The sequence below is a fragment of the Nelumbo lutea genome, chromosome 8 (genome assembly GCF_056320005.1).
Source record: "Nelumbo lutea isolate HS-2025 chromosome 8, American lotus-T2T, whole genome shotgun sequence".
Classification (NCBI taxonomy): Eukaryota; Viridiplantae; Streptophyta; class Magnoliopsida; order Proteales; family Nelumbonaceae; genus Nelumbo; species Nelumbo lutea.
In genome coordinates this window covers 44717789-44745709 of record NC_142691.1, presented here as the reverse complement: position 1 = coordinate 44745709, position 27921 = coordinate 44717789, and the positions used below count along the sequence as shown (strand labels likewise).

At 38.7% G+C, this 27921-nt stretch overlaps 1 protein-coding gene and 1 non-coding gene across 3 annotated transcripts in view; both read left to right on the top strand.

The window, feature by feature from the left end:
- Window positions 1–24181, top strand: part of LOC148843954 (nucleolar/coiled-body phosphoprotein) — a 37223-nt gene extending 13042 nt beyond the window's left edge. For both annotated transcript variants that reach the window (XM_088959670.1, XM_088959669.1), the window contains 3 exons: window positions 9657–9746; window positions 9907–9968; window positions 23721–24181. In XM_088959670.1, the coding sequence (XP_088815796.1) occupies window positions 9657–9746; window positions 9907–9968; window positions 23721–23829 (261 nt within the window). In that variant the 3' untranslated portion in view covers window positions 23830–24181. The remainder of the gene's footprint in view (window positions 1–9656; window positions 9747–9906; window positions 9969–23720) is intronic.
- LOC148843955 (5S ribosomal RNA) lies at window positions 16780–16898 on the top strand. Its single transcript, XR_016104006.1, has one exon. It is a non-coding gene; the product is annotated as a 5S ribosomal RNA (ribosomal RNA).
- Window positions 24182–27921: the final 3740 nt, after the last annotated feature.

Genomic DNA, 27921 nt, shown 5'->3' with positions numbered 1-27921 from the left:
AAAAGTTAATTAGCTCCATCAATTGGTTTAATCTTCAAGTCTTCTTGCACTGCCAAAAAATGAGTTTGTTGGATGGTTAAATATTATCTTTTTGTGTACCTTTTGACTTTAAGTTGGAACATGGCCATTGGTAATCTTCAAGAACCCTTGTCTGAATTTATTTTTGATTGATAACCCTTGTCTGCATCTACTCATGCCTCTGCCCAAAAATATTCTCTTTCATCCAACAAAGCACATCTGCTGATTTTACCAGTGGTTTCCTTGATGTGCTCTTTCAACCCTTGTCCAACCTGATGTGCTAAAAATTCAACTCTAACCCTAACCCAACCTGACTTTCCACCTGGGAATCTCAACCCTAACCCAGCTCGACCATGAGAATGGATTGGTTAGGTTGGGTTTGTGATGGAACCCTAGTACCCTACCTACCAAATTTACAGCCACGTTTATACATTAATATCATGCTCATGCAAACACATTATTTTTTTGCGATGTTATATATACATCATACTATTAGGTATTGTTGAAGGTAAAATAAAAATTTTATTAAAATAAAAATAGAATATTACAAGAAAGGTGACAAGAAGTCACCTGAGAGAAGAAAAGAAACAAACTTCACCCAGCCAAACCTACAAACCCTCCTCAACTTGAGCTCAAGCAATACCCTCAAAAATAAAAACTCCAAGTCCAGAGACAAAACTACTACCAGCTGATCAAATCCAGACCAGCAATGGATCAAACACCCACAACCACAACAACCCTAAGTCCAAACGTCCTCTAAACACATGAAAACACACTCCAGACCCCCAACCGAAACAAGCAGCCACAACTCCCACACGGACGATTGTAGGACTCCAGCTTAACATAAAAGAAAAGGGGGCAGGGACAACAGGGTAACTTGGGCTATGAGGAGTTTTAGGGAGTTTGTAAGAAGGAATGGTTTGATTGGTTGCATTAGTTTGGGGTCTGTTTTCACTTTGTTGAATGGACAGGAGCCACCAATTCTAACTGTGTGAAGGTACTGACTTCCCTTGGGCCTTGATCTGGAATTCTCATGCCCCATCCAAGGTTTCCTTTCTTGTTTGGGCTGCAGTTTTGGGTAGATGTCTTACCACTGATTGGCTGCTCCTATTAAACATCCTATGCCCCCTGTGCAATGAAGTTCCTGAATCCTTCAACTATCTTTTCATTCATTGCAGCTTCTCTTCCCAACTGTGGGATTTGGCTTTTTCCTGCTTTGGTGTCCAATCTTGCTTACCTGAATCAGCTCTTCAGCTCTTGCAAGGATGGCCTCTCAAGGGCCTGAACATAGGGGCAAACTGCTTTGGAAGATTTTTTCATCGGCCATCCTTTGGGCCCTCTGGAAATGAAGGATCAGCTGAATCTTTGACAACTCTTTTTCTGATGTAGTTTCAGTAAAAAAACAAGGTTATAGGCTTTTCGTGTTCTTGGCTAAGTGTACAAGGGCATTCAGAGGTGTTCAGCTTTTCTCTTTTTTGCAAGCTGTACCTTTCTTTTGTTGACACTTTTATATATTTCCATTATACAGGCTCTCATTATACATGGGCTGATGCCCTGTCAAATTTGGTTTAGGAAATTCTCACTTCAGCCCTGTCAGATGGGCTGAAGCCTTTTAGATTTGAAAACATGTGGCTAAAACAGGCTTTTATTGAAGAGAAGTGGAGAAATTATCACTTTGAAGGAAGGACAGGTTTTACCCTAAAGAATAAGCTAATGTTTCTAAGGAAGGACCTAAAAAGTATGGAATAGGGAGGTTTCTGCTGGGCACATTCCAACTCAAAAAGTAGATCTTCTTAGAAAAATGGCAGAATTGGACAGGCTAAAGGAAATGCATGCTCTTTCAAGGGAAGGTAAAAGGGAGAAGGAAATTTTGAGAGGGGAATTATTGGAGGTGATTCATATGGAGGAAGTTGTGGCAGCAAGAAACAAGGGCCTTATGGCTTAAGGAGGGAGATAAGAAACATCTTTCTTTCATGCTTTGACTAGAGGTAGGAGAAGAAGAGACATATTCTTTATTTTTTGAGAAAAAAGAAGAGACTTAATTTTTAGGCTGGAGTAGGAAAACAGAGTCATTGAAGATCCAAAAGAAGTGGTGGATGGAATAAGGTATTTCTACATTAATTTGTATAAGGTAGATCCAAACAAAAAGATATTCTTGGGAGATTTAAAGCTGGGAAGAATTGGGAAGGGCTTGAGGGATTGTCTGGACAGAGGATTTGATGAGGCAAAAGTGTGGGAAGTATAAGTAAGTTGAAGGGGGATAAGGCCCCAGGCCTAGAGGGTTTTAATTTCTCTTTCTTCAAGAGCTGCTGGCATGTGCTAAAAGAGGATGTAATGCAGTAGTTGAATGAACTCTGGCAGGAACAGTTGATTGAGTGGATTGCAAATGCTACATTCATTTCACTAATTCCAAAAGTGGAGGGTGCCACTTGAGTGAAAGACCTCGGACCAATTAGTTTGATTTCAAGTCCTTTCAAAATTATAGCAAAGGTGCTATCTAGAAGACTAAGATCAGTCTTGCATGAGATTGTGGGCCCAACCCAAATGGCTTTTGTGGAAGCTAGACAAATTTTCGATGCGGTGATGATTGCAAGTGATTGTGTTGATTCAAGATTAAAAAGTGGCAAGGAGGGTTCGATCTGCAAGCTTGACATTTTTTTTTGATCAGCAACACAGAAAACAATTCATTAATTATGAGAGAAACATGATTACAACCAGAAGTTGTGAAAGGAACCAGCCATAGAATCCGTCCCAAATCAGTACTACATTTGAGCCCAGAAACATGTGTTCTATGCACCCCTTGCTTGGCTAAGCTATCTTCCAAGCTATTAGCAGTCCTCCTCACCCATTTCACTCAGATTAACATGTCCTGTGACTGCCATTTGAATTTTCTGAATTCAATCCTCAAGTGCCATGCTACCCCCTCCCCTTTAACCAGCCACTTAACCACAGTTTTAGAATTTCCCTCAATAATCAGCCTACTAATACCCAGTTCTTTTGCCTTCTCAACCCCAAAAACTGCAGCCAAAATCTCTGATCTTGCCACATCACCTTGCTCCACAGGGCCAGAGTATAAAGCATTTATGTTCCCCTCTTCATCTCTAATGACTCCCCCAACACCTGAGGGGCCTGGGTTACCCAAACAGCTCCCATCAAAATTCAGTTTCTTTCAACCATTTATTGGAGGAGACCAAACCTTAACAGATCTTTGTCTTGTAGTTGAGGATGCAGCGATGATACCCCAAGCTCTGAAGAAATCTTCAATCTTGAAATCCAAAAACAGCTTCGAACTTTTTGCCCAATGAGCTACCCTCAATGTTATAGTTTTGACAAAGGCTTCCTTGCTTCGTTCCTTCTCTTCAAATATTCTTGCATTTCTTTCCTCCCACACCAAATTAGTGCTGCTCTAGTGCATCTCCACAAGGTCCTACCCCTCTTTTTTGTACAGCTAATGCTAGTAGGGCTAAACAATCCCTCCAACCTATAGGGAGAAGACCAACTGGATCCAAGAGAGAAGTAAACCAATCCCAAAGAAAGCTAATAAACGGGCAAGAGATAAGATGCATCGCAGTCTCACCATTCAACTTGCAAAGAACACACCAGTTGGGGGACAAACACCATTTCCAGATCAACAGTCTGGAAATGGTCAAAATCTGGAGAATTCACAGTCAAATCCTTCTACAATTTTCTGGTGGGAAGGCCTGAAACCCCCTTTCCCAGCAAGGCCACTTGGGGGAACTTGGCTCCTCCAAAAATTAAGTTTTTTGTTTGGGTGTCAGTGCTGGAGAGGTGTCTGTCTAAAGAAATGCTGCTGAATAAAGGTCTTAATCTGCCAGATTGGAGGTGCTGTTTTTGCAATCTGCAAATGGAATCCTCTGGGCATCTTTTCCTTCATTGCAAGTTTAGTTCTGCAGTATGGTCACACTTCTGCAAATCCCTGAACCTAAGCTGGTGCATGCCAGCCTTAGAGCTCTGCTAGAGGAGTGGCATATTCAGGGGCTGTCAAAGAAGGAAAGTTATGCTGGGTTTCCATCCCTCCAGCAGTTATGTGGGCTGTGTGGTCAGAAAGGAACAACAGGATTTTTGAGGAAAAATCTACTACGGAAGCTGAGGCCATTAACTTGGCAGTAGAGGCTTTGAGAAGTTGGATGTCTGTACATAATGATTTTAGAGGTAGTATATCTGATCATACTTTTTTGAGGATGGCCTTTTTTTGAGGTCCTTCATTTTGTACAGCTTATCTTTGTACACAGGACCGTATATTAATACAATCATACTTTACCTTCTTTCAAAAAAAAAAAAAGATCATAAGGTATTAATGCTTCCAATCTGCAAGATTGACATTGAGAAGGCTTATGACCATATAGTGGGGTTTCTTGGAAGAAGTCATGGCTAAAGTGGGTTTTTGGGAGAGGTGGAGAAGTTGGATGTTTGCATGTATGTCTTTGGTTTCTTTCTCGACCCTTGTTAATGGAATCTGCACACCTTTCTTTCAAGCTTCAAGGGGCCTAAGACAAGGAGATCCCCTGTCTCCTTTACTGTTTGTTCTGGTAGTGGAAGTTCTAAGTTGGTTATTATGTAGAGGAGCAGAAGCTGGAGTTCCAATTATACACCTCCAGCTTGCTGATGACACCTTGATATTTTTGGGTGCCTCAATGAGCAAGCTCTGAACTTAAGAGTGCTAAGATTCTTTGAAATGTTGGTAAGGCAAAGGATTAACTTGATGAAAAGTGTGATGGTTAGGGTAGGGAATGTTTTGAAACTCTTCTGGAGGATTGTGCAGCTACCTTGGGTTGCTTGGTGGGGGAGTTTCACTTATTTGGGCTTCCTAATTGGGGCAAAGGCTTCGTTCGGTCTCTTTAGCTTGGCAATTGGTACTTGATATAATTGACCAAAGGTTGTAAGGATGGAAGGGGGATGTATCTTTCTCTTGGTGGTAGGATAACTCTTATTAAGAGTGTGCTGTCTAATATCTATTGGTGTACTACCTCATTATTAAAGGCTCCAGCTTTTGTGATAAGTTCAATAGAAAAAATGTAAAGGGAGTTTTTATGGGGAACCAAAGGGCTTGAAATGGAAGAGAAGTGTGGTGCCCAAGATTTAGACGATCTCTTTTTGACTGGGAAATCCGGGAATGTGTAGATCTACTTGCAAAGCTATAGTCAGCTGAAGCACAAGTGCATAGGTGGGACTCAAGGTGGTGGAAAGAGTCCCATAATGGACTGTTTTTGGTCAAGTCCTTCTACAAGGCTCTGCCAAGGAATGATGGAGAAAATTTAGACTTAAAAGGGATTTGGGGAAACCCTGTCCCTCCAAGGGTGGAACCCTTTGCTTGGCTAGTGATTTTGGATAGCATTTTCACCTTAAATCATATTCAAAGCAGAGGTTTCCACTTAGCTAGCAGATGTTACTTATGTGAGAATGCAGAGGAGAATGCCTACCATTTGTTTATTGAGTGCCCCTACACTAAGTTCATCTGGGCTTTCTTCTTTGGACTTTCAAGGCTAGGTGGGTGGATCCTTGTTCGGCAGAAGAGTTATTCTATAGGTGGCCAGGTGGGGGAAATATCAAGGCAATGATCACCTGGAGCTGCATTCCTTTTACTGTGTGTTGGGAAACCTGGAAAGAAAGAAATAGGAGAATATTCAAGTTTTAGCTCGATCAAGGAATCACATCACCCTTGTCTATGGTAAAAGATCATGGACTGGGTTCTCATTCTTCTAGAGTTTGAGGGGGTCTCAAAAGAAAATCTTGGTGCTGATTTTTGGAACATTCTTGAGCTGGTTTAGAAGCTTTGTCTTTCTCTTGGCTTTTGTTCTTTCCCTTCTTTGCTTTTCTACTTTCTGTATTGTTTTGTAATCCTGGTGATCTCTCATCTCCCTCAGTTGTACATCCTTTTATTTTAATAAAATTTGTTTTTTATTTACTACCAAAAAATATAAATTTTCTTTTTCTCTACCCTCATCCTCTAGCTCTTTAAACAGCTTCCTTGCGAACTCTTTACGCCCCCCCACCCCACCCCACCCCCCAAAAAAAGAAAAAAAAAGACCCAATGTTTTGCTTACCTCCACCTCTATATTCACAGCTTCCTCTATATCAATCAAGCTGGCAACTTGTGAGTTTCATCTAAAATCACCTTGTTCGACTGATCATCCCCTTAGAATGTGCCTCTACTTTTTCATCATCACTTAATGGTTTTGTTCTGTATGTCTCCCTACTAAATATCTTCATATGAGACTGCTCCAACTCTTCCATCCCTCATTCTAAGCCCAACCTGGCACTAACTCCCATTGACACCTCTAACATCTCCATCATTTTTGTGCACTGTCACAAGGAACCATTTCTGACGGACAACCCTCATTTAAGTAACAATCATCACAAATTTCCACATTTGACCTACTCCCAAAATGATTACAAAAATCAGCATCAATAGATGCCTTTTCTCTTGAATATCACCCAAACTAGTCTCTTCCCTCGTCGAAATCCCTTCCCTTTATCTACTAAGAATTCTTGCAAAACATTTGAAGACCATCCACCATCAATATCTAAAGTCACTTCCTTACCACCAGTGTTAGAACCTTTCAGCCTCACCTCAGTCTCTAACTTTGTGCTTATATTACCATCATTCTTTGAAGACAACCTTTGATCTTTGTCTGAGACCACCTTGATCACACCTGAGATCAGGTGCGACATGTGGGAACAAACAGTGGTAGACACGTGGAAGGGAGGAGTTTAAAGAAGAGGAAGATTGAGAAACATATCTCGAAACTAAAGTAATTATTGAGGCATAGGTGGAGAGGAAAGTTAGAGGTGATTTGAATTTGGATGGGGCCTACACAAGTTGTGGTGGCTCGAACAAGGCCAAATTTGGCTACTGTTCGAATGGGCTGCAGGTTAGGAGGGGCAAGGGGATAGGTAAAAGACAAAAGAAAATGGTGTTTCGAAGAAATGGAAGGAAGAAATAAAGAATACTTGGGAAGAAGATTGAGTATGGGTGATTACTAGGTTCTAAGGAGACAAGAAGACCTTGGAGATTTCAGCAGAACAGACACAACAGTAAGAGGCAAATGAGACAAGTTCTGTAAGAGAAGAAGATATTCTAGAAAGGGCAAAACAAGTGGAGTTTTCAGAGCACCCGAAGCAGGTCAGCAACGTTGATGGCCAGACTGGGGAGTTAGTTTTGAGTCGTCTCTAATTCACCCTCCTCAAGACAGAGGAAGGGGAGTTATTTGTTCCAAAAGGACTGCAGGTGGTAGGAGTTGTTGACAGGTTGGTTTTTGAAGAAGGGGAGTTCTCGAGTACGAGAATGGTTTGAATGCCGGTCTGTCTATTGGTGAGGTATGCATTATTAACACTGCTATTGAGCAAAATCGAGGAGGTTGCATGAGGTTCATTTGGAGGGGATAAAAGAACTGGGAAAGAAGAAGAGGGGTGATGGAAGAAAGAGGAAGGCCTTGGATGATAATGATTGGGGATACAAGCTAGATAAAGTATATAATGGGGAGAGGCGAGTGTTGGGTACCGGTTTGGCTCTAAAGGAAATAATGGAGGCAGAAGCATTAATTCAGGAGGAAAATCTGGAGGGAAGAAGGGGGTGGGTGGAAGTTTGGAAGAGGAGGAGAAAAGGAGTGAGGAGCAGGGAAGGCTGGTTACAATTGAGGACTGAAGTGGAAATTAGCAAGTTAGTAGAGAGGGAGGTGACAGTGAGAAAATCCTTGGGTCTGTTCTTTTGGGGAGGGGAAAACTTTGTGAGAAAGGCATTTCAACAATTTGAGAGAGAGAGAGGGAGGAAAAAAATAAAAGAGGGGGAAAGAGAGGAAAGGATAGAGAGTGGGACAAAGAAGGGTGTGATGTCCGTGAGGAGGAGGTGTTGGGTGAGGATATGTGAAGAGTCAACCTGGTTGGAAAGATTTAGGTAGAGGGAAGAAGGATGAGGTTGTTAAGTTGGATCAGAGATGTCTGAGGAAGAAAAACAGGAGAACTCTGGTGAGATCATGATCAGAAACCTCCCACACACTTTGCTTACTACTAAGAATGTCTGCAAACACCATGCATGAAGCAGTGTGCCAATGGCATTAAACTACACCTGGCTTCTAACACCGGCTTCACGAATTGTGCTCACTAACGGATTCCACGTACCCAGTCTGAGGTCCACTGTTTTGATATGATTAGCCTTCCAACTTTGCACGTTGTCTGCCTCTTCCTTGCTTCTTCAGAATGAAGAGAAAGAACCCAACTTGAGTTTTCTGACCTGGATTCCACTCTTTGCACACCACTCGGAGCACACCCATTTCAAAACCTCATCCACTGGTTCACATTTCGCAATTAACAAACTGACCTACTAGACATGTCTCTAACACCCCTTTTTTTGATAAATCATTTCTCTAACACCCTTAACCAATCAGAAGGTTCCCCATGTCATCCATGGACACCTCCTTTATCGATCAAGGAAAGTACCTATGTAAAGTGCATCATAAACATTAGAACCATTGAGTTCACATGAAAATAGATCATTTCAAGTTAAGAATTTCCAGCCAGAGCACCACCACCAACCAAAAGGAGATGGTTTTGAATTTTTTTAATCAACTTATCTATATAATATATCTAAAACAAAACTGTCCAGCTCAGCATTCCCTCTCCGTCCTCCTTGACACCTTCTAAAATTTGTGATTTTTTAATTATTTTTCGTTTTTTTTTTTTCATAAAGGTTATGGTGAAGAGTGTTAATGGATTGGGGGTGAGAGAAGGTGACACCATGGATGAAGTTTTGGAAGTATTTGCAGTATCGGAAGCTTGAGATCTATTGAATGTTCTCTACAAATCAAGTTCTTTTCTTTTGGAGGATAGCTCTGATACCATATGAAGATCTTTAGTGACTTGATATCATTGATGGGCAAAACATGGATTCTGTTATATCTCTTTATCGGTAATATGTTTGAGTTGAACACAAACTCTTAAACATAGTTGTTCATGAGTTAGCTGTTGGCATTGCCTTCTTCAAGTGGTTTAACAGAGATGACCATGAAGGAATAGAAATGGTTTTTTCCCCTTTAAATGTTGTACAACCTGGGTTGCACTTTTAGGAATTGAGTTACTTTTTAGGAGCAATTTTGTTCGACTGTTGCATGTTAACTTAAACATATTGTATAATTTTTTTAATAAATTTATTATATTAATGAGTGATTTTTCCTTTTTTTGTATTGATGATGAATAATGGTAAAAATACTTAATCATCATGAACTTGCATGTGCAATGTATGTGCTACTCCACTAGTATGATACTATAATAATATTTTACAAGAAAAACTCATCATAATCATTATTATCTCTCTGCTCCCCATCACATAAACATATTTATATGGACAAATCAATACATGTACCATACATAATTTAAAAATCCATAAAAAAGTTAAATATAATTTAAACTGACTCAATCTTCAATCCAACTCTATTTTTTTGGGGGTTGGGGGTTGGCCCAGCCCAAATTGCACCCCTAATTAACTAATTTTACTTGCCTTTTCTATTTGGTAATAATAATATAATGTACAAAGTTCATTGCAAATTCCATTCAACAGTTGAAGACTCTAGGCCAAGTTTATTAATTTATTTATGTTTTAATTTCAAATACTCATCTTGCAGCCAAAGTCAGTTAATGCATTTCGAAGGGTGAAAGTTGAAGAAGTGAAATTTGTTGATGAGAGACTTCAAGATAATTCTTATTGGGCAAAGGTGTGAATTTATGGTTCTGTATTATATATTTTTTATTTTTTTTGAAGAGCATACTTTATATTTTTTCTATTTGCATGTTAATGTTATTACTTCTGTGAATACTTTATGTTTCTTGCTTTTTATATATTTATGTCACAGTTTCTCTGTAATTTTTGTATAGGACGGTGCAGAAATTGGCTATGGTGCAAAAGCACAAGAGGTTCTAGGACAAGTTAGAGGAAGGTATGCTTTGCTGTTGGTTGTCAGATGGGTTGATGGTTTCAATAAATTAGATGGCGAAAATATCTTTTGAACTTGAATGGATTCTTGTATTAGTTTATTAATAACAATCCAAAAAAATTTATTAATAAATGGAGAGGGAGAGAGAATTTGCTATCTAAATGAAAATAATAGGGGTACAAAATTGATGTGAATTGAGGAGTGAGCAAAAAAAAAACCGAAAACTGAACCGACCGAAACCAAACCAAAAAATCAGTTAACCAAACCGGTCAGTTCGGTTTCGGTTAACTAATATAGAAAACCGACCGACCAATATACATATATTTCTATATATTTTATATATATTTATGTATATCACATATATTTTTTATATATTTTAAATTAATAAATATGCATTATATATAATTATATATATTTATAAAATATTATTTATTATTTAAGATATAATATTTTATTATATATTTATTTATATTTTTATAATATATTGTAAAAATTAAAAAACCGAAAAACCGACGGACCGAACCGGTCAACAGGTTAATTGATTGGCTTATGTTTGGTTCCAGTTACCAGTTTTCCAAAAACCGGTAGTACCGGTTCGGTTCCAAAAAATGCCCCACAGTTTGGTTAACCGAACCGTGAGCACCCCTAGAATTGAGAAACATCTTAAATTTAGACCAAGAAAGCAAAACCCTTCTTGGTGGAAGGTGAGGCACATGCACTTGAATGCAATGAAGTGCTACTTTTGAAAATATAAAAAAAAGTATATCATATAAGAATATTCAAATTTAACTACATCTATCAAAAATAATTCAAGTTTAACTAGATATTTCTAAAAGTTTATTATCTCAATTCATTAAAATATCATTCTAATTTTTATTTTATTTTATTTTGATGGATATTAAAGTATCATCATATTAATATGATGATTCTAACTTTGTTTGTTTAAAGTCCTACATAAGTTGAACTGTTTAAACTCTAAATATCATAGCTACAATCCATAATACAATATATTGCCTATTAAAACATAAATGTAATGCTAAATGTATCAAAATATAACAAGAATCCAAGTCAGGCACATCCCTCAAAATCAACCTTGCCTGTGAGCTAAGGTGCACCTTTTAAAACGTTGGCTATTTACCTCTCAGTCCTGCATCTTCTTCAGACACCTAGAACATGAGGTGTCAGCCTTTTGACGGCCAGTTGGAATCTCAAAGGTTGAAATGAATAGGTGGTACACAATAATATGAACTCTGATATCTGAAAAGAAAAAAAGTCTGATATCTGGGCAGTCAGAAACAAGTTGTTTGGTATGCTATATGCTTGAACCTCTAAAAACTGTATGCTTTACTTTTCTAAACATATTTAACGGTTTAGTTTTATATATATATATATATATATATATATATATATATATATATGTAGACACATTATACAATGGATTATGGTAATGGCACTGAACAGGGTGGAATGGCAGAATGGGATTCATTCTGCCAATCCATAGTTGTGATAATATTTTGATGATGGTGATGTTGATACAAATACAATTTTATATAGCATTGTTATATATTATATATAATATAATAAATTAATATAGCATATATTAAAAGGGGAGCTTATGTAGGACTTCCATGGTCTATGACAAAATTGTCTAAGGGCATTATTATCCAATTGATCTCTTAATTCAGTGCTAAATTGTTTAGATGAGAGGCTACCTTTGAAAATTTCAGAGGTTTTTATAGAAGTCAGAGGTCTGTTCAGATGTTTAACCAAATGACCAACCTTTGAAAAACAAATTTTCAGATATAGAGGTTGTTCAGCATTCTTGAACACGTTAGGCTGCATTTGGAAGTGGTGTAAATACACTTTTACACCGTGGAGTTCTGTATCGGTTGGTTTGTTAGATTGTAAATGTGAACTGGATTGTTGGTCCCATTTACACTTTTCTTGTTTGGGAGTGTCAACGTAAAGTGGAACCAGTAGGGTATGAAGGCTATGATCAATGAAGCCTTTTGCATGTCAGATACCAGTAGGGAGTCCCCCATTAAAACTAGATATCTGCAACAACAGTTTCTTAAGTTTCACAAGCTTCCCAACCTTGCTAGGTATCTCACTCATTAGGAAAGGGTTTTCAGACAAATTAAGAACAACAAGCTCACTCAAATTCCCAAAGACAAAAGAAGGAACACTACCTGAAAGCAAGTTGCTTCCCCAATTGAGAACCTGCAAGCTCTTCAGAGAACCTAGGCCATAAGGAATCCTTCCCTCCACATGGTTTTTTCTGAAATCAACACAGTGAACTGAACTAAAAGAATCTGATCTGGGATTGTTCTCCATATGAGATTGTTGCTTAGATTCGTTGTTTGCAACACACTGCACTGAGAGAGATGAAGAAGGATGGGCTGGTTGAAGACGTTGTCTGCAAGATTGAGATAGGAGAGGTTGGGTAGTTGGCAGATTGAAGGAGAGATCTCGCCAGAAAGATTGAGACTTTGAAGCTTGAGAGAAGAAACTGACAGAGAAACTGTAGCACTAGCATCGCAGGCAACACCTGTCCAGCTGCATTGGTGGTGGGTAGCAGAGGTGTTAGACACAACTTTGTTTTCAGATGAGGACATGGAGAAGAGGGAAGGGAATTGATCTTTGAAGTAGTGTTCCCTACCCAAAGATCTTTCCAACAAATTTCATTTTGAGAACGCCTTGAGAGAGATTTTTTTGGAGTTAGGCTCTTATTTGAGCCAAGCAATAGAGGTGGGATGGAGAGAGAGGACTTAATGTCCAACGACAAGATGGAGAGAGGAGGTTGTGATCGAAGCGAAAAGATTGTTGTTTAAGGAAGGTAAAAGTAGGGACCGATAGACATTGAAGGTTAGGGAGGGGAATAGTGCAACAATTTAGTTGATTGGATGGAGTATTCTTTAACCCTTTAGAGTCGGATGGTAGGATTTGGTGAATTAATCCTTCTGGTTCATTTTCATGTGCTTCCTTCTTTTCGGCTTTGATCCAACCTTCTTCAAATGATTCTATGGTGACCTTTCCAATGAAGGAGGTCTGGAATAAGCCTATTCCTCCTAGAATAAGTGGTTTCTGTTGGAAAGTCTTCTTAGGTAAAATTAATACTTGTGATCTTCTCCAAAGAAAGAGACAAAATCGGTGCCTCTCCCAAAATTGGTTCATCCTTTGCAAGGCTAATGGTGAGACTAGTTACCACTTATTAATTTCCTACCCTTTTGCTCTTTATATTTGGGAATGGTTTATTTCTTTGTCTGGGTGCAGGTGGAATCCCCCACCAAATGTTCAAGGCTTGTTTGCTTCTTTCCTTGTTAACTTGAGAAAGAGGAGGGGGGGAACCCTTTGGAGGTGTACTAGAGTGGCAATATGCTGGACAATATGGGAAGAAAGGAATCAAAGAAATTTCTCTAACAAGGAAAGGAGCAGAGAAGCTATCATTGAAGCCATTACTATCAGAGTTATCCATTGGGTTAAATCCTTGAGAAGCTTTGATGACATTCCCACGAATGACTTGCTTAGAAAGTTAAAGGAGGTGGCTGATTCTTCTCTTCTAAGAGCTGTTATTAGGCCAGTTTGGGTCCCACCTCCTAGTGGGTTTTTTAAACTGAATTTTGATGGCAGTAGTGAGGGGAATCCAGGCCCTTTAGGTATTGGAGGTGTTTTTTGGAATGAGGAGGGAGGTTTTATTGCCCTTTACTCGGGACCAATAGGTGCGGGAGACTCCTTGAGGGCAGAAATCCTAGTTGTGATGGAAGGAATCCAAAAAGCAAAGGAGCTGAATATAAGAAGGTTGATCATAGAAGGGGATTAAAAAACGAGCCAATTGGGTGGGTACTCAACCCCTCAAATATCCCCTGCTTCCTCAGTTTGATCAGGTATGATGTTGGTTCTGGTAATGCCATTCTATTCCAGGAGGATATTTGGGTGGGTACTCAACCCCTCAAAGATCGTTTCCCCTCACTCTATTCCCTCTCCCGTCAGAAAAACGAGCCAATTGCAAACTTTCTCCCGAGCCCGTTAATCCCCTTGTCTTTAAACTGGGACTTCGGTTTTCGTAGAGGGTTAAGGGATGGTGAGTTGAGTTGTGTTATTGAGCTAATTCATTTACTAGAATCTGTTTGCTTGGACCCCACTTCTTTTGATCAAAGAGTTTGGATTTCTCTTCCAAAAGTTACATTTACTTGTGCTTCCTTTCTAAAATCCCTCAGTTCTAACCCCATTCCCAAGGTTTCCCTTTCAAAGAAGTCTGGGCGCGACCTATTCCCCCCAAAATTGCTGTATTCTGCTGGGAAATCTACTATGGGAAAATCGATACTTTGGAAAACTTACAGAAAAAGAGACCCTCTCTGTCTTTCCCCAAATTGGTGTTCCTTGTGTAAGGCCGAGAATGAGGACTGTTTCCATTTGCTGATCTGGAGCCTTTGTTTATTTGGAGGTGGGTGGTCTTTGCCTTCCGATTTAAGGTTGTTATTTAACCCATCTTTTTTTGTTTGGCACACTAGAAGAGACCCTCTCTTTGTCTTTCCCCAAATTGGTGTTCCTTGTGTAAGGCCAAGAATGAGGACTGTTTCCATTTGCTGATCTGGAGCCTTTGTTTATTTGGAGATAGGTGGTCTTTGCCTTCCGATTTAAGGTTGTTATTTAACCCATCTTTTTTTGTTTGGCACACTAGAAGAGGCAAAGTCATGTGGAAATGTGTCAGGGCAGCCACTTTGTGGACTCTTTAGGAGGAAATGAATGGAAGAATTTTTTCAGAGAAGGAAAGAGGGTTAGATGAAGTGAAGGACTGCATCCTTACAAGAACAGTCCATTGGCTGAAAACATTAGATATGTTTGATGATTTCTCCTTTGATGACTTGTGGAGGAATTGGTTAATAATAGCTAACACTTCAACAAAGAAGAATATAATCTTGTCAAAATGGGTTCTGCCTTTGGAAGATTTCATCAAGTTGAATTTTGATGGAAGCAGCCAAGGTAACCCAGGGCCTTCAGGTATGGGGGGTGTCCTGAGAAATAAGGACAGCAACATAATCTCCTTATTCTCAGGACTGGTGGGAGTAGGGGACTCCACAAGGGCAGAAATCCTTGCTGCAGTACAAGGAATTCAGATTGCTAACTAGCTTGGGGTGGAGCATCTCCTAGTTGAAGGGGACTCTCAGGTGGTAATGGGATGGCTTCTAAACCCGGATACTACCATTTGGGGCTACAAAGACCTCATCAGAAAAGTAAAGTGGTTAACCAGCAATATGAGAGTTGAGGTAAAATGGATTAGCAGGTCTGCATTCTATGGCTGATTCTTTAGCCAAGCAGGGGGCTTCTAGGGAAGACCTTTTTTGGTGCTCTGGCTCAAAGGAGTTATTGATTGGGCAAGCTATACTATCAGGTAAGATAGTTGGGGGAACACCATGGAGATCCCAAGAAGGTACCAAGTGGAATAAAGAAGGAATGCAAAGGTGTGTTTTGTGGTAATCACAGAATTGTTTGGCACAACACAAACAAGAAGCAAATGGTTTGCCTCAGGGGTTGGAAGACAGTAGCGGAGAAATTACAATTCTTCATCTTGATAAAAGGTGGGTTTGAAGGGAAGAAGGTTGCCAGTAAGAAGGAGTGTGAGAAAATTCTTCAAGAAGAGGCGGCGATACATGGTTGCACCAATAACAGTAAAATGGAGAATTGAGTGGAGATGGAAAAAGGGCAGAAGATAACTTTCATGAAATCGAATAGTATACAAAAGTTAGTACTGGAAACAGAGAAAGGGGATTGGGAACTAAGGTATGTTCTTATGGTGGCAAGGAAGGTTGTAGACTAGAGCTGTATTCTGGCTTTTGTTGCCAACAAGTTGAAGCTTAAAAACAGAGCAATGGTGTTCCCTTTTGATGGGGGAAAATCTATTCTTGTTGTGGGAGATGAAAGAGTGGATTCCTCCACGGTTGAGATAGAGATGGGCTTGATACAGGTGGAGAGATGGAATGTTTCCAGTAACAGCACGATGGTGCACAATAATTACTTCCCTTTTACCTATATAGGGAGACTATTTTCAATAAGATAGCCAGAGCTCTTGGTGGTGTGCTGATTGAGTTTTAACATTACCGACTTGAAAGCAACAAGACTATGAGTTATAGGGATTCAACCAGAGGACATCCCAAGCTTCATTGATCTACTCTCCGATGGGCTTTGGTGCAAAGTGTGGATGGTGATAAAGAGGAAGCATCACTCTAGAGATGATTGACCAAGAAGGCTGAGGTGGAAGGGTGGTGGATGGGGTTAGAAGTGGTGAGAGGGTTGAAGCCTCCAAAGAAGGTGGACAATTGAAGCTTGGGAAGGAAAATGCATTAATGAAAGAAGAAAAGTGGGGAAGTGAAAAGCTCGAGAATGGTTTATATTTTGAACTGACTAGATGGCGGGTGGACCAGTCGGGTGATGAATCCTAGAGGACATGTGTTATGGAGCTAGAAGGCTCATGTGACCTATTAAGAGGTCACGTGGGTCAGTGATTTAAAAGGCGCATCTAGGTGCACAGGCGAGGTGCATTTTGGGGTATGCACCTTGCCCAAGTCCTAGGTGCACCCCTTTCAAAAGGCGCACACCTGGTGCGCCTTTCGCCTCAGCCTAGGTGTGTGCCTTTTTAAAATTTTGCACTTTTTGCTTTTTTTTTTTTGAGTTTAACGGCTGGGCAGGGGGCTTCACCCTCGGACCCCCGACCACACCGCTCCGGTTTGCTTCCTTCGCTCGCTTATTCGAAGCTCTGAGAACCCCTATTTGCTAATGTTGTTCATTCATTCACTGCAATAAAATATCTTCTTAAGGGTGCGATCATACCAGCACTAATGCACCGGATCCCATTAGAACTCCGAAGTTAAGCGTGCTTGGGCGAGAGTATTACTAGGATGGGTGACTTCCTGGGAAGTCCTTGTGTTGCACCCCAATTTTATTGATAAAAAAAATAAAATATCTTCTTAAAAGGCAACAAAAGTTATAACATCATTATTTTTTATGTCAGAAATAAGAATTTCAGACCCTAACATAGACTTGTTCGGCTTGCCCTAAGGGGTGTGGTACAAAGGTGACTCAGAGAATCAAGAATGCAATATGTTTTACATCACATTAGCTACTTGAAGCAATGCAATTAAGGAGAAAAAGAGATTGTGGGTTTTACATGCTTGAAAATGCTTTATATGTTTGCTTTTATTTTTAAATTTTCATTTGAATACACTTTACATGTTATGTTTATGTATTTTAATTTTAGATAATAGGTTATTTATAACATTTATTTTTAAATTTAAATTTATATTTTTATTAACATTTTTTTTTGGCATTTTGACTTTTTTATATTTTTTTGTTTTTTCTTTGTATTTTTGTGCCTTGCTTAAAAAGGTGCGCGACTCGCCTTGTGCCTCAAGCACAAATTGGCCCTTGCGCTTTTTTTGTGCCTTGTGCTTTTAAACACTGACGTGAGTAGAGACCATGGTGTAATGACTAGAGACAATAAGCATGGTCTATCACCATCTCGACAACTACAGCTAGGGGTGTCAATGGTATTCAAAAATCCAATTTCGAATTTGAGATTTGACATAATCGAATCAAATTCGGATAATTCGAATATTTAATAGTTCGAATTCTTATATGACCTGATTCGATTCGGTAAATATCCGAATTCGACCAATTACTAAATTCTTATATAAAATATTTAAGTGTTTTATAAAATTTGTATATAATTAAATTATATAAATAATTTATATATTTATATACTTTATATAAATAAAATATTTATTAATTACCTAAAATAATTAATTGATCAAATTTGAATTTGAATATTAATGTTCAATATTTGTTGGATATCGGATTTCCTAATCGGATTCAAATTCGGATATTGCCTGATTCTTTTCGAATTCGATCCGTTTACACCCCTCTAGCTACAATAGGTAGTGCTGGTTTGAATACTGGCTTGAAGACGAAGATGCAATGGTTTCAAAGCCAATTGACAGAAATGAAGAGGAAGTCAAGCAGTTCAAATGATGATCGATCAAATTTGAGATACGATTGATCTCGTGTAGAGGAAAATGAGGGAGACGATGCTAGTTGGGTTCACTGTAGTTTGTCTAACGAAGAAGACCTGGAGTCAGAGTTCAAACTCTCAGATGATTGTGATGACACGGATGGTACGGATGGAGAGAAGGGAGAGGATTTTAACTTTAACACTAAACTTGTTGAAGAGAAGAACCTAGTAGTTTCTGTTCCTTGACTCTAGTGACAGATGGTAGGTGTTGCAATAGGTCTGAGGTATAGGAGGATGATGGGGTGGGAAACAAAAGGCTGAATGGATACCTGAACTGAATAACTTATTCGGATAGGGTGTTTGTAAGGAAGTAGAGGAGAATCATCAAAGGTCTAACAAGGAAATCCAATTTGGGAGAGACAACAGTTGTGTGAAATGAGCAGAAGTTTGGCTCAAGTACAAGAGAACTTCCTAGTGAGCCCTAGTGAGGTGGAGAAATGAGTTTCAGCCTTTTGAGTTGGAGTCAACAACTGATTTACCTAAAACGGTGACATCACCCACCCCTCCTATTGGTCCAGGTATGCTTGTTAATTCGATTTCTGGTACTAATCCTTATCCTGTTCTTGTCTGCTCTTCTAGGTTCCACTATTACCATGAAATCACAAGCCATGAACAAGGGGGGTGGTGCCAGTGATGGTAGTAGGGAAGGTGAGGAAGAGGTAACTGGTGAAGAGAGTAGTATAAATGTGGTGGGGAAAATGGGAATAATGCTGTTATAGAAGGAGGACCTGATAAAGGATACTTCATTTGAACCTTGAAAAAATAGAATTGGTGGTAGTGGACAGGAGACAAATCAGGTAAGCCTCAATAGGGTTAAGGGGGATAGAGATATGGAGGTTCATGATAATGATATATCAGTGGTTGAATTTGTTGAGGAACTTGGATGCAAGCTCCAGAATCCCAGTGACCTCAAAGTGATTTTGAGGATGAACAAGGACAAAGGGGACATTGAAAGAAAACCAAATGAAGTGGATAGACTAAAATTGGATTTTGAGCGGAATAAGGAATTCAATGAAAGAAGGGGAAGAGAGAGAGGGTGTAAGTAGGAGCCTAAAGAAGGGGGTAGGATTTTTATTGGAATGGATTTGAAAATAGTAAGTTGGAACCTTAGAGGGTTGGGGAATCCAAGGAGGATCAATTATTAAGGATTTGCTAAGGAAGGAAAGACTGGATATAGTGATGATCTAAGAATCCAAAATCAACATATTTCAATAGGAGGTGGATTGGTTACTTTATGGAGGGATGAAGTTATGGTAGGAATTAAAGAATTGGTGGGGAAATTTACTATGTCCATAAAAGTTCGGCAAGGGATGGATTTGAATGGGTATTGATAAATGTCTATGGCCCAAATGGATACAGAGAGAAAAATGAATTGTGGGAAGAACAGGGTGACATTATAGGGCTTTGGGATAGGCCTTGGTGTTTGGGTGGTGACTATTAGGTTCATTGAGTAAACTAACAATTTGAGACAATCTAGTAATACATGCATGAGGAAGTTCAATCAACTTATCAATGACCTTGTTGCCAATGTCATAGTTTAAGTTCACGTGGTCTAACCTTCAAGCCGACCTAATTTGTTCCAAACTGGATAGATTTCTTTTCAGATCATTGCATTGGCTATCTTAATTGCCAAGGAGGAGCTTAGGGGTAGTGGTCCAGCACCCTTTAGATTTGAGAATATGTGTCTTAGCCATAGAGGATTTGTGGAAAAAGTGAAGGAGTGGTGGGAAGGAAGCAACCCAAGGGTCAAGTGGAAAGGCATGATGTTCCATAGGAAATTGAAGGAGTCGAAAGCCAAAATTAAAGAATAGAATATTCAACAGTTTGGAAGACTTGAAGATGGGTAACAACAAATTATCAATCAAATTAAGCAATTGGATTTTAAATAAGAACCAAGGATTTTTGAAGAGAGTGATAAGGAAAGGCCACAGCCACTAGGGAAGCAATTGAAAGATATTTTATTAAAAGAAGAAATTAGTTGGGGGCAAAGGTGATAATAATCATTCATGGGCTTGCGGTTGATGGTTGGGATATTGGTTTGTGGGCTAGAGCAATAAGAGCTTTACTATGGAGATGCATCATTGACATTTTACCTCTTTTCTTACCTCTCATCAAATACTTGTGTTCTGGAAACCTTGTTAAATTTTGGGAGCATGTGTTGTTGGGTGACTCTCCATTGAAAGAACTATTCCCTTCCCTTTTTAATTTGTTTGGCCTCATGGAGGAGCGTGTCTTCTTTCTTAGTGCCTTCTAGCCCTAGTTCTTGCTCTGCTTCGAATGTGGGGCTTAGGAGGGGACTTAGAGATGCTGAATTAAATAGTGTCTCAGACTTCATGGTTTGAATGGGGTATTCATGAATCCCTTAGTGTCAGAGTCAGTCGGTTTTGGTGCCTTGCATCTCCATGTGTCTTTTCCTGTGCTTCCTTTTTCTTGCTTTTGACCCAATCTACAGACATTTCTTTGGTGCCTTTTCCTATTAAAGAGGTTTGGAACAAACCTATTCCTCCCAGGGTTAGTGGTTTTTGTTGGGAAGCTCTCCTAGAAAGAATGAATACTTGTGAACTCATTTAGAGAAATAGACAAAATAGGTGTCTTTCCCCTAATTATGTATCCTTTGTAAGGTTAATGGTGAGACTTTCTACCACTTATTTATCTCTTGTCCCATTGTTTCTTTTATTTGGGAATGGTTTTTCTCTTTGTTTAGGTGCAGGTGGAACCCCCCGCCAAATGTACGAAGCTTGTTTGACCCTACCTTTGTCAACTGGAGTAAAAGGAGGGGGAGAATTGTGGAGAGGTGCACAAGAGTAGTTGTTTGCTGGTTGGTATGGGAAGAAAGGAACGAAAGAGTGTTCTCTGACAAGGAGGTGTTGTGCATTGGCTGAAATCTTTGAGCAGTTTTTGAGGGTATACCCATTAATGACCTGCTTAGGAAATGGAAGGAGGTAGCTAATTCATCTTTATCTAAGATTGTTATCAAGCCGATTTGGTCCCCACCTACTTCCAGGTTTATCAAGTTGAACTTTGATGCAAGTAGTGAAGGGAACCTGGACTGATCAGGCATAGGTGGTGTCTTTTGGAATGAGGGGGGAAGAATTATTGCACTCTATTCAGGCCCAATCGGTTCGGGGGACTCATTGAGGGATGAGATCATGGTCATGATGGAGGGAGTTCAAAAAGCAAAAGAGTCGAACATCAGAAAATTGATCATTGAAGGGGATTCAAAGCTGGTAGTAGTTGGCTGCAGGAGTTGGGTTGGTGGAATTACATTAATGAAGAAGTTCAAATGGGTAACACAAGGCATAGAAGTTAAGCATGGGTGAAAAGATGTGTTAATTCTTTTGCTTGATGCCTTGGCCAAGCAAGGCGTGGGAAGGGATCACCTTTTTTGGGCTGTGATGTATTTGTATTATCATTTCTCCTTGGAGAGAGTTTACCTCTCTGCATGGTGTTAGGTAAATGGTTGTGGAGATTACCTTTGAAAAGAGAAAAAATGTGGCATAGTGTTGTGCTTAGTATTCATGGGAGGTTGAGCAATGGATGGGATGCTGGCTTATCTTCTCGTGCTACATTGGCTTCCCCTTGGAAGGCAATTCATGGTATTATTCCATAATTCCTAAACTCCATAAGGTATGGTGCTTGTTCTTAACAACTTTTTTGTTTGGGAAGACCTATGGGCTGGTGATATTCTGTTAAAAAATCTCTTTCATTCTCTATATTCCTCAAACCACAAACCAGTAACCTATTCCTAGATTTGTGTTCCCCTCTCCCTCTTCTTCTAGTGGTTTTGATTGGGATTTGGATTTCAGGAGAGGCTTTAGGGTTTGTGAATATGTAAGTGTTATTTGATCTGAAAGGTACATTTAGGCTTTTCCAAATCTGATGGCATATTTCATGGAACATCCTTTGGCTCTCTCATTTTCCTCTCTCTCTCTCTCTCTCTCTCTCTCTCTTGAGTTCTCTGTCTGTCTCCTTCCCCTCAACAATCCTTTCCTATCAAAGAGGTGTGGTGCAGGCCTTTTCCTAACTAAATTAGAACTTTTTGTTGGGAGGTGCTTCATGAGAAGATCAACACTATAGACATTCTACAGAAAAGAAGGCCATTTTTTTTCTTATGAATTGGTGCATTTTCTGGAAAACTTGGCTCTTATTTTAAGTAATTTTGGTTCATAATTTGCAGGTTTTTTTTTGGGGGGGGGGGTTTAAGTGGTGGCTAGAGGTTAGAGATGAAAGTAGAGAGGCAAAAAAATGAATATTAACTAAAGTTAGGAGGGTTAAAGCATGTGGCTGTAAATCATGGTATTCGGGGTATGAATCTCTCCTTGTCCACATCCAGTACAAACGGAAATGATCTTTTATTTACTTCTTTGGGTAGCAATATCCTGATCAAGATAGCAGGTCCAAAGCTATGGAACTTGGATGTGGGTCTTTTGTCGAACTGGAATGACCTTACTTTTTGTTTTTGTTTATTATTTATCTCAAATACATTCACTATTCCATCTAAGTGTGCTTGGCTTGTTTTCTTGTAATGACACTTCCACCATGTTTAGGCAGAATAGGTGAGCTAGTACACTTGTTTGATTGGGCTGGGGGGAGTTATTTATAGACAAAGGTAGAGTGGAGAGGGATAGATCTAATGGTGGGCATTAGAATTAGTTGAAAGATTCCCAAGTCTAAGGGGCGAGAGAGTTCCTTGCATAAATTGCTAAGAAAGTAATTTCATGTTTATGTATTATGCTTTTTTTTTTGGTAAAAGAGGGGAAATTCCTTTACATTTTTTTTTGGGATAAAAGCATGAAGTGAACTTCACCTAATTTAACAAAGCTCAATGGCAGGTCTTGATGGATCCAAGTAAAAGGCAAAAAGAACAAGGGTGCAGCTGCAAACCCTTGCATCTTTTAGATTTCAATAGTAAAACTTTGAAAGTATAAATGATATATGGTATATAGTAGAATGCGTTTACATATATTAGTTTTAGTAAGATATAGTATTCATCAAGGACTTCGTTACCTTGGTTGGTGCCTTGCTATTAGTCAAGGCATCAAGGCAATGTGCTCAACCAAGGGTGCCTAGTCACCGAGGCAATGCCTTGACAACTATGAAAGTAGGATTTTCTGTCCATGTATTAGTTTGCTCTAGTAAGTTGTATGCCTAGCAGTTCATCATGGCTTATGAACTTTTGTATCACTGTATGCCTAGGCTGATTATTGTAGGAACAGCATAAGGAAGAAGCAAAATCTAAATTATTGATTTTAAGAGTTTTTTTTAATGTAATGCCGTTATATAGTCTCGTCTCTTGTGGCAGTGGCACCTATATGAACAGGAACTTTTAGTCCACTTACTGATGTTTGTCATCTATAATCTTTTATGTACTTTATGCGATGAAAATCATCTAAGCCTGGTCACAACTATATGGGGTTGGTGGTCGGTTACATAATCCTATTTTGCCACTGTTCTGTTAATTGCTACATATCCATTGTAAATTATGAGCTCTTAAATCATTCCTTACCACTTCCATGTACCTTTTGGTCTACCCCCCCAAGCCTTTTTTGCATCTTCAACTTGCAAAATATGCTTCTAGGTACTGTAATGCATAGATGAAAATGGAAAATTAAGTATTTCTCCACATTCAATGTTGGCATCTTCCACCGAGTATTTTTTGATCTTGCATCTGTTTTGTTTTTCTTTTCAAGGGATTTCCGGCATGAAAAGACCAAGAAAAAACGTGGCAGCTACAGGGGAGGCCAGATTGATTTACAAACCCACTCGATAAAGTTCAATTATTCTTCTGATGACGAGTGACTAGTGTCTGCATTTTGTAAACGACAGATCTCTTGCCTGTATTTCTTTCTGGGTTCCCATGCCAAGCACCTGGAAAGAGTTAATAGTGATCAGAGTGCATTAGTATGATGCTGTGATACTATCATTTGTTAAATCAAAATTTGAAGTTACATTCGATCATAGAAATATGCCCATAATTTTTGCCTTTGGCGGTTTGGCCTTTCTGTGGTGTATGTGCCTGACATTGGTAATCAATCATGTAGACTATGAATACTCTTTTTAGTTTTTTGATCTGTTACGTTCATTGCAGTTCATTGTAGCTTGGTTTATTTTATCTTAATATTTTTGGTATGAAATTTCATTATAGTTGCAATTCGTTTTTAGCGGAAAATTACCCTAACCCTTAGTTGATCCAACCTTTTGTTAGACGATGTATGCACTTATTCCAAATTCCAATTAGACTGTATACTGAGTTTTTGAATTAATATCATGTATTTATATTTATAATATGTTATTTTATGGAAACCTGAAACTTGAAGGTTCTTTTCTGGAGAAACCTATCCAGGCTATCTTTAGTCCTGCCTTATAATATGTTATTTGAACTTTCTAAACTTGAAAGTTCTAAATTAACACAAGTCTCTGATGGAAATTTGAAACTTTCAACTGTAGATTTTGACTTGTTTTAGTATCATCTTGCAAATGTATTTATATTTATAATATGATTATTTTATGAAAAATGTTTGAAAAATGTTTTAAAGGCTGAAACGAGATGGGCTTTTACTTATATTAATCCATTATCTTTGGAATTCATAGGGTGTCTGAAATAAAGGGTCAGATTTGTGTTGGCCCATATTAAACACTATTTGATTGACTTAGGGGTTCATTGGGTTTATCTGATGAATTTGGCCCATGTTCTTTTTCTGGGCTGAATCCATATGGACCGATAAGAAGATTTTTGAGGACTTTTGGGACCAATACTGATTTCTTAGAAATCGGTGTCGTGTCAGGGCCACATTAGCGACGATGATTAAAGAATTGTTGATTGTTTTGATGTTTGGTTGTCTAATATTTGAGAAAATGTCCAATAAGTCAAAACATTATTAAAAGTTGGGTCAAAAAGAGAAGCAAATTCAACGAGGAAAATTCGGATTGTTTTTGGTTGATGTGGCATCTAACATGAATAGGGGAGATAGTTCTCATAAATGCAAAAGTCGCTAATGATAATCACCAACAAACGAACTTTGAGAAATCGGTTGACATGGTAGCAAGGTTAAAAATATCGATACAGGCCAATACATTGGATAGGGGTGCATCAAAGGGGATACGATGCAAATCAGCCAATATGCCCCAGTATGCTGCGATCTTGTAATGGTACCAAACAAACAATTTCTTTGATTTCTGAGAAATTCGAAATCCGATTGAAGGAATCAACATCGATCATCGATCGCAAAACATCTCACAGTTAAAATTTTACCTATCAAGTTTACAAAAACATGTCATCAAATTGGTGCAGGCACACATTTTGTATTTGGAAAAGCTATAGACGTAATGTAATTATATTTTACGATAAACCACCTTTTCATCTATTGTCCAATCCCTCTTTTCCCTTTCACGTTAAATCGGTATATGTATTGTAGTCCATAGATAATGTACAATAGTATATAATTACAAGTATAATTCATTAGGTTTATTTTGGAAGGAGTATAAATGCAAATATGTAAAGTGCAAAACTTTATATTTTGTATTGTTTTTTATCTATTTGTACCGTATATATTTGTATTTGTACTCTTTCCAAACTGAGCCTTAGGTTTAGATTGGATCACATGATTAAAAATATCAACATGCTTCAAAAAGTTGAGGGTCATTGTATTTTCAATACGGTATTCTTCCTATTTTGATTCTACCCTTTTTTGCCTTACAATTTATAGACCTGCATGTTAACATGATTACCTTCATTTTAACATATTATCAATTATAGTACCAATTCAAAGTATTTAATACATTGATGACCCACTGATATATATTCTACGATACACACTAATACACTGCGATGCTTTAAATCTTGGCCAGAAGGCAACTTTATACAGGATTGACATTTTTAAAACTGTAAGTTTAAATCAATTGTTAATGGACCTCTGCATATGCAACGTATGACGGTATGACTGTATGAGACGGTGCAAAAGTTGAGATAGATTCCTCGTTGGTTCATATGGTCCAAAAGTTATAAACGTCTGGCAGTTGCTGTAGACATCACTATGTTCCAACTCCCAAGTCTCAATTACCAATCATTGATGGGTCTATGGCTCGACCGCCTGGGTCAGTGGATTGCTGATTAAATCAATAATTTTTTATCAAAAAACGATTTTAGAGAAACAAAACTTGTTACCTGACCAGTTCCTAGGTCAACTGGTCCAACCGTCCAGTCCAGTCTAATCCAATTTTCAAAACCATGGTAGATATTGAGCCTAAATGTACTGGACTGGGCCCTAAAATCTAGTTTCAGTGCCAATTACAGCTGTACCTGTCTAGTTTGTTCAACTTGGCCTTTATGCTCTGGTAAGAGTGCAAATACAAATATGTACGGTTCATGAAAATGATAGAATTGATGTGGGTCCAATTCCTTTGGATAGAGTGGATAGCGGGGACCATCATTAGGTAATTACCTATAGCCTTTTATCGGTTCTTACAGGCCTAGAAAGGGTTCATCTAATTACCTGTAAGTTATTCAACTTCAAAACAAATCGGCACGAATCCCACACATGATTTTTATATCATGGTTTTCAAAACCGGACCAGACTGGATGGTCGGACTGGAAAAACCGGGAATCGGTCAGGTGATTGGTTTTGTTTTTCCCCAAAACTAAATTTTTGCAAAAAAATCGTTGATTTGATCAGCAAACAGCTGATTTAGACGGTTGAATCGTTCAAACCAATAAAACCATTCAACGGTTTTGATTGTTTATTATTTTTTTGTTAGAACGGTTTTGAGCCTCACCATCTTTGAGAAGAGTTATGAATGCTGTACTATTCCAAAGAAAATTGAGTTTTGAGCCCCAAAGGAGATGCAGTCTCGAGCCCCGTTATTGATTTTCACTACCTTTGAGAAAAGTTATTAATGTTACGAGTAGAAATGTTGCACTATACCAAAGAGAATTGAATTATAGGCTCAAAAAAGAAGGGTGATGTTTTGTCCTTTCACTTAGGGGCTGAATACTATATTTTATTTTTGTTTCATCCTTTTTATAAAATAAGATGTCACATGCACTTGTGCAAATGTACCAAACTGACAGTGACCTTAGTGTAAGAGTTGGTATCTTCAAGAGGTTTGATGAAGCCCAAAGTAAGGCTCTTTCACTTGAAAAGTGACTCACACATGCGTGGGATTGGGTTGGGATTTGGGAATATGTCAAGATTTTAGTGTATACGAACCCTAACTTGACTAAAAAAAATTGAAATCAGCCAACTCGATCAACTTGGTGCACCAAATCTGGTTCAGCCTAGTTTGCAAATGTTAGGCTTGTGGAGTGTGGAAGGTGAGTCGGGATCTCCTACCAACAAAAATCCCTTCCAGCACATCCCAACATGATCTGTATCCGTGCATCACACATATAATAGGTACCAATGTTGTGGTCCTCTACACATGATGGCGGATAGATCATGTCGAAACATGTTAGGAAGATATTTTTGTTGGCAGGAAATCCCTACATGGTGCTTAGCTATGCCTTCCTTTTTTAAAGATTTAAGAGATAGAGTTGGATCTATCAATGATCTAGATCGACCCAGCAGTCTGGCCTGAACTATTGAAACCAAGGTTTTTAAAATAGAACCGGACAGCAAATTGGTCAGGGTTCAGTTCCCAGGTTAAATGGTTCAACTGTTCGAATTGAACGGATAGCTTGTTTTGACAAAAATAAAATAAAAAGAATAAAAAATGGCCAAAACCGTTGGATAGTTTGAACGGTTTGACCGCCCGAATCAGTGGTTTATTGACCAAACCAATGATTGTTGACAAAATAACGGTTCTGAGGTAAAACAGAACCGGTCACCTGACCGATTTCCGGTTTTTCCTATCCGATCATCTGGTCCGGTCCAATTTTGAAAATCATGATTAAAA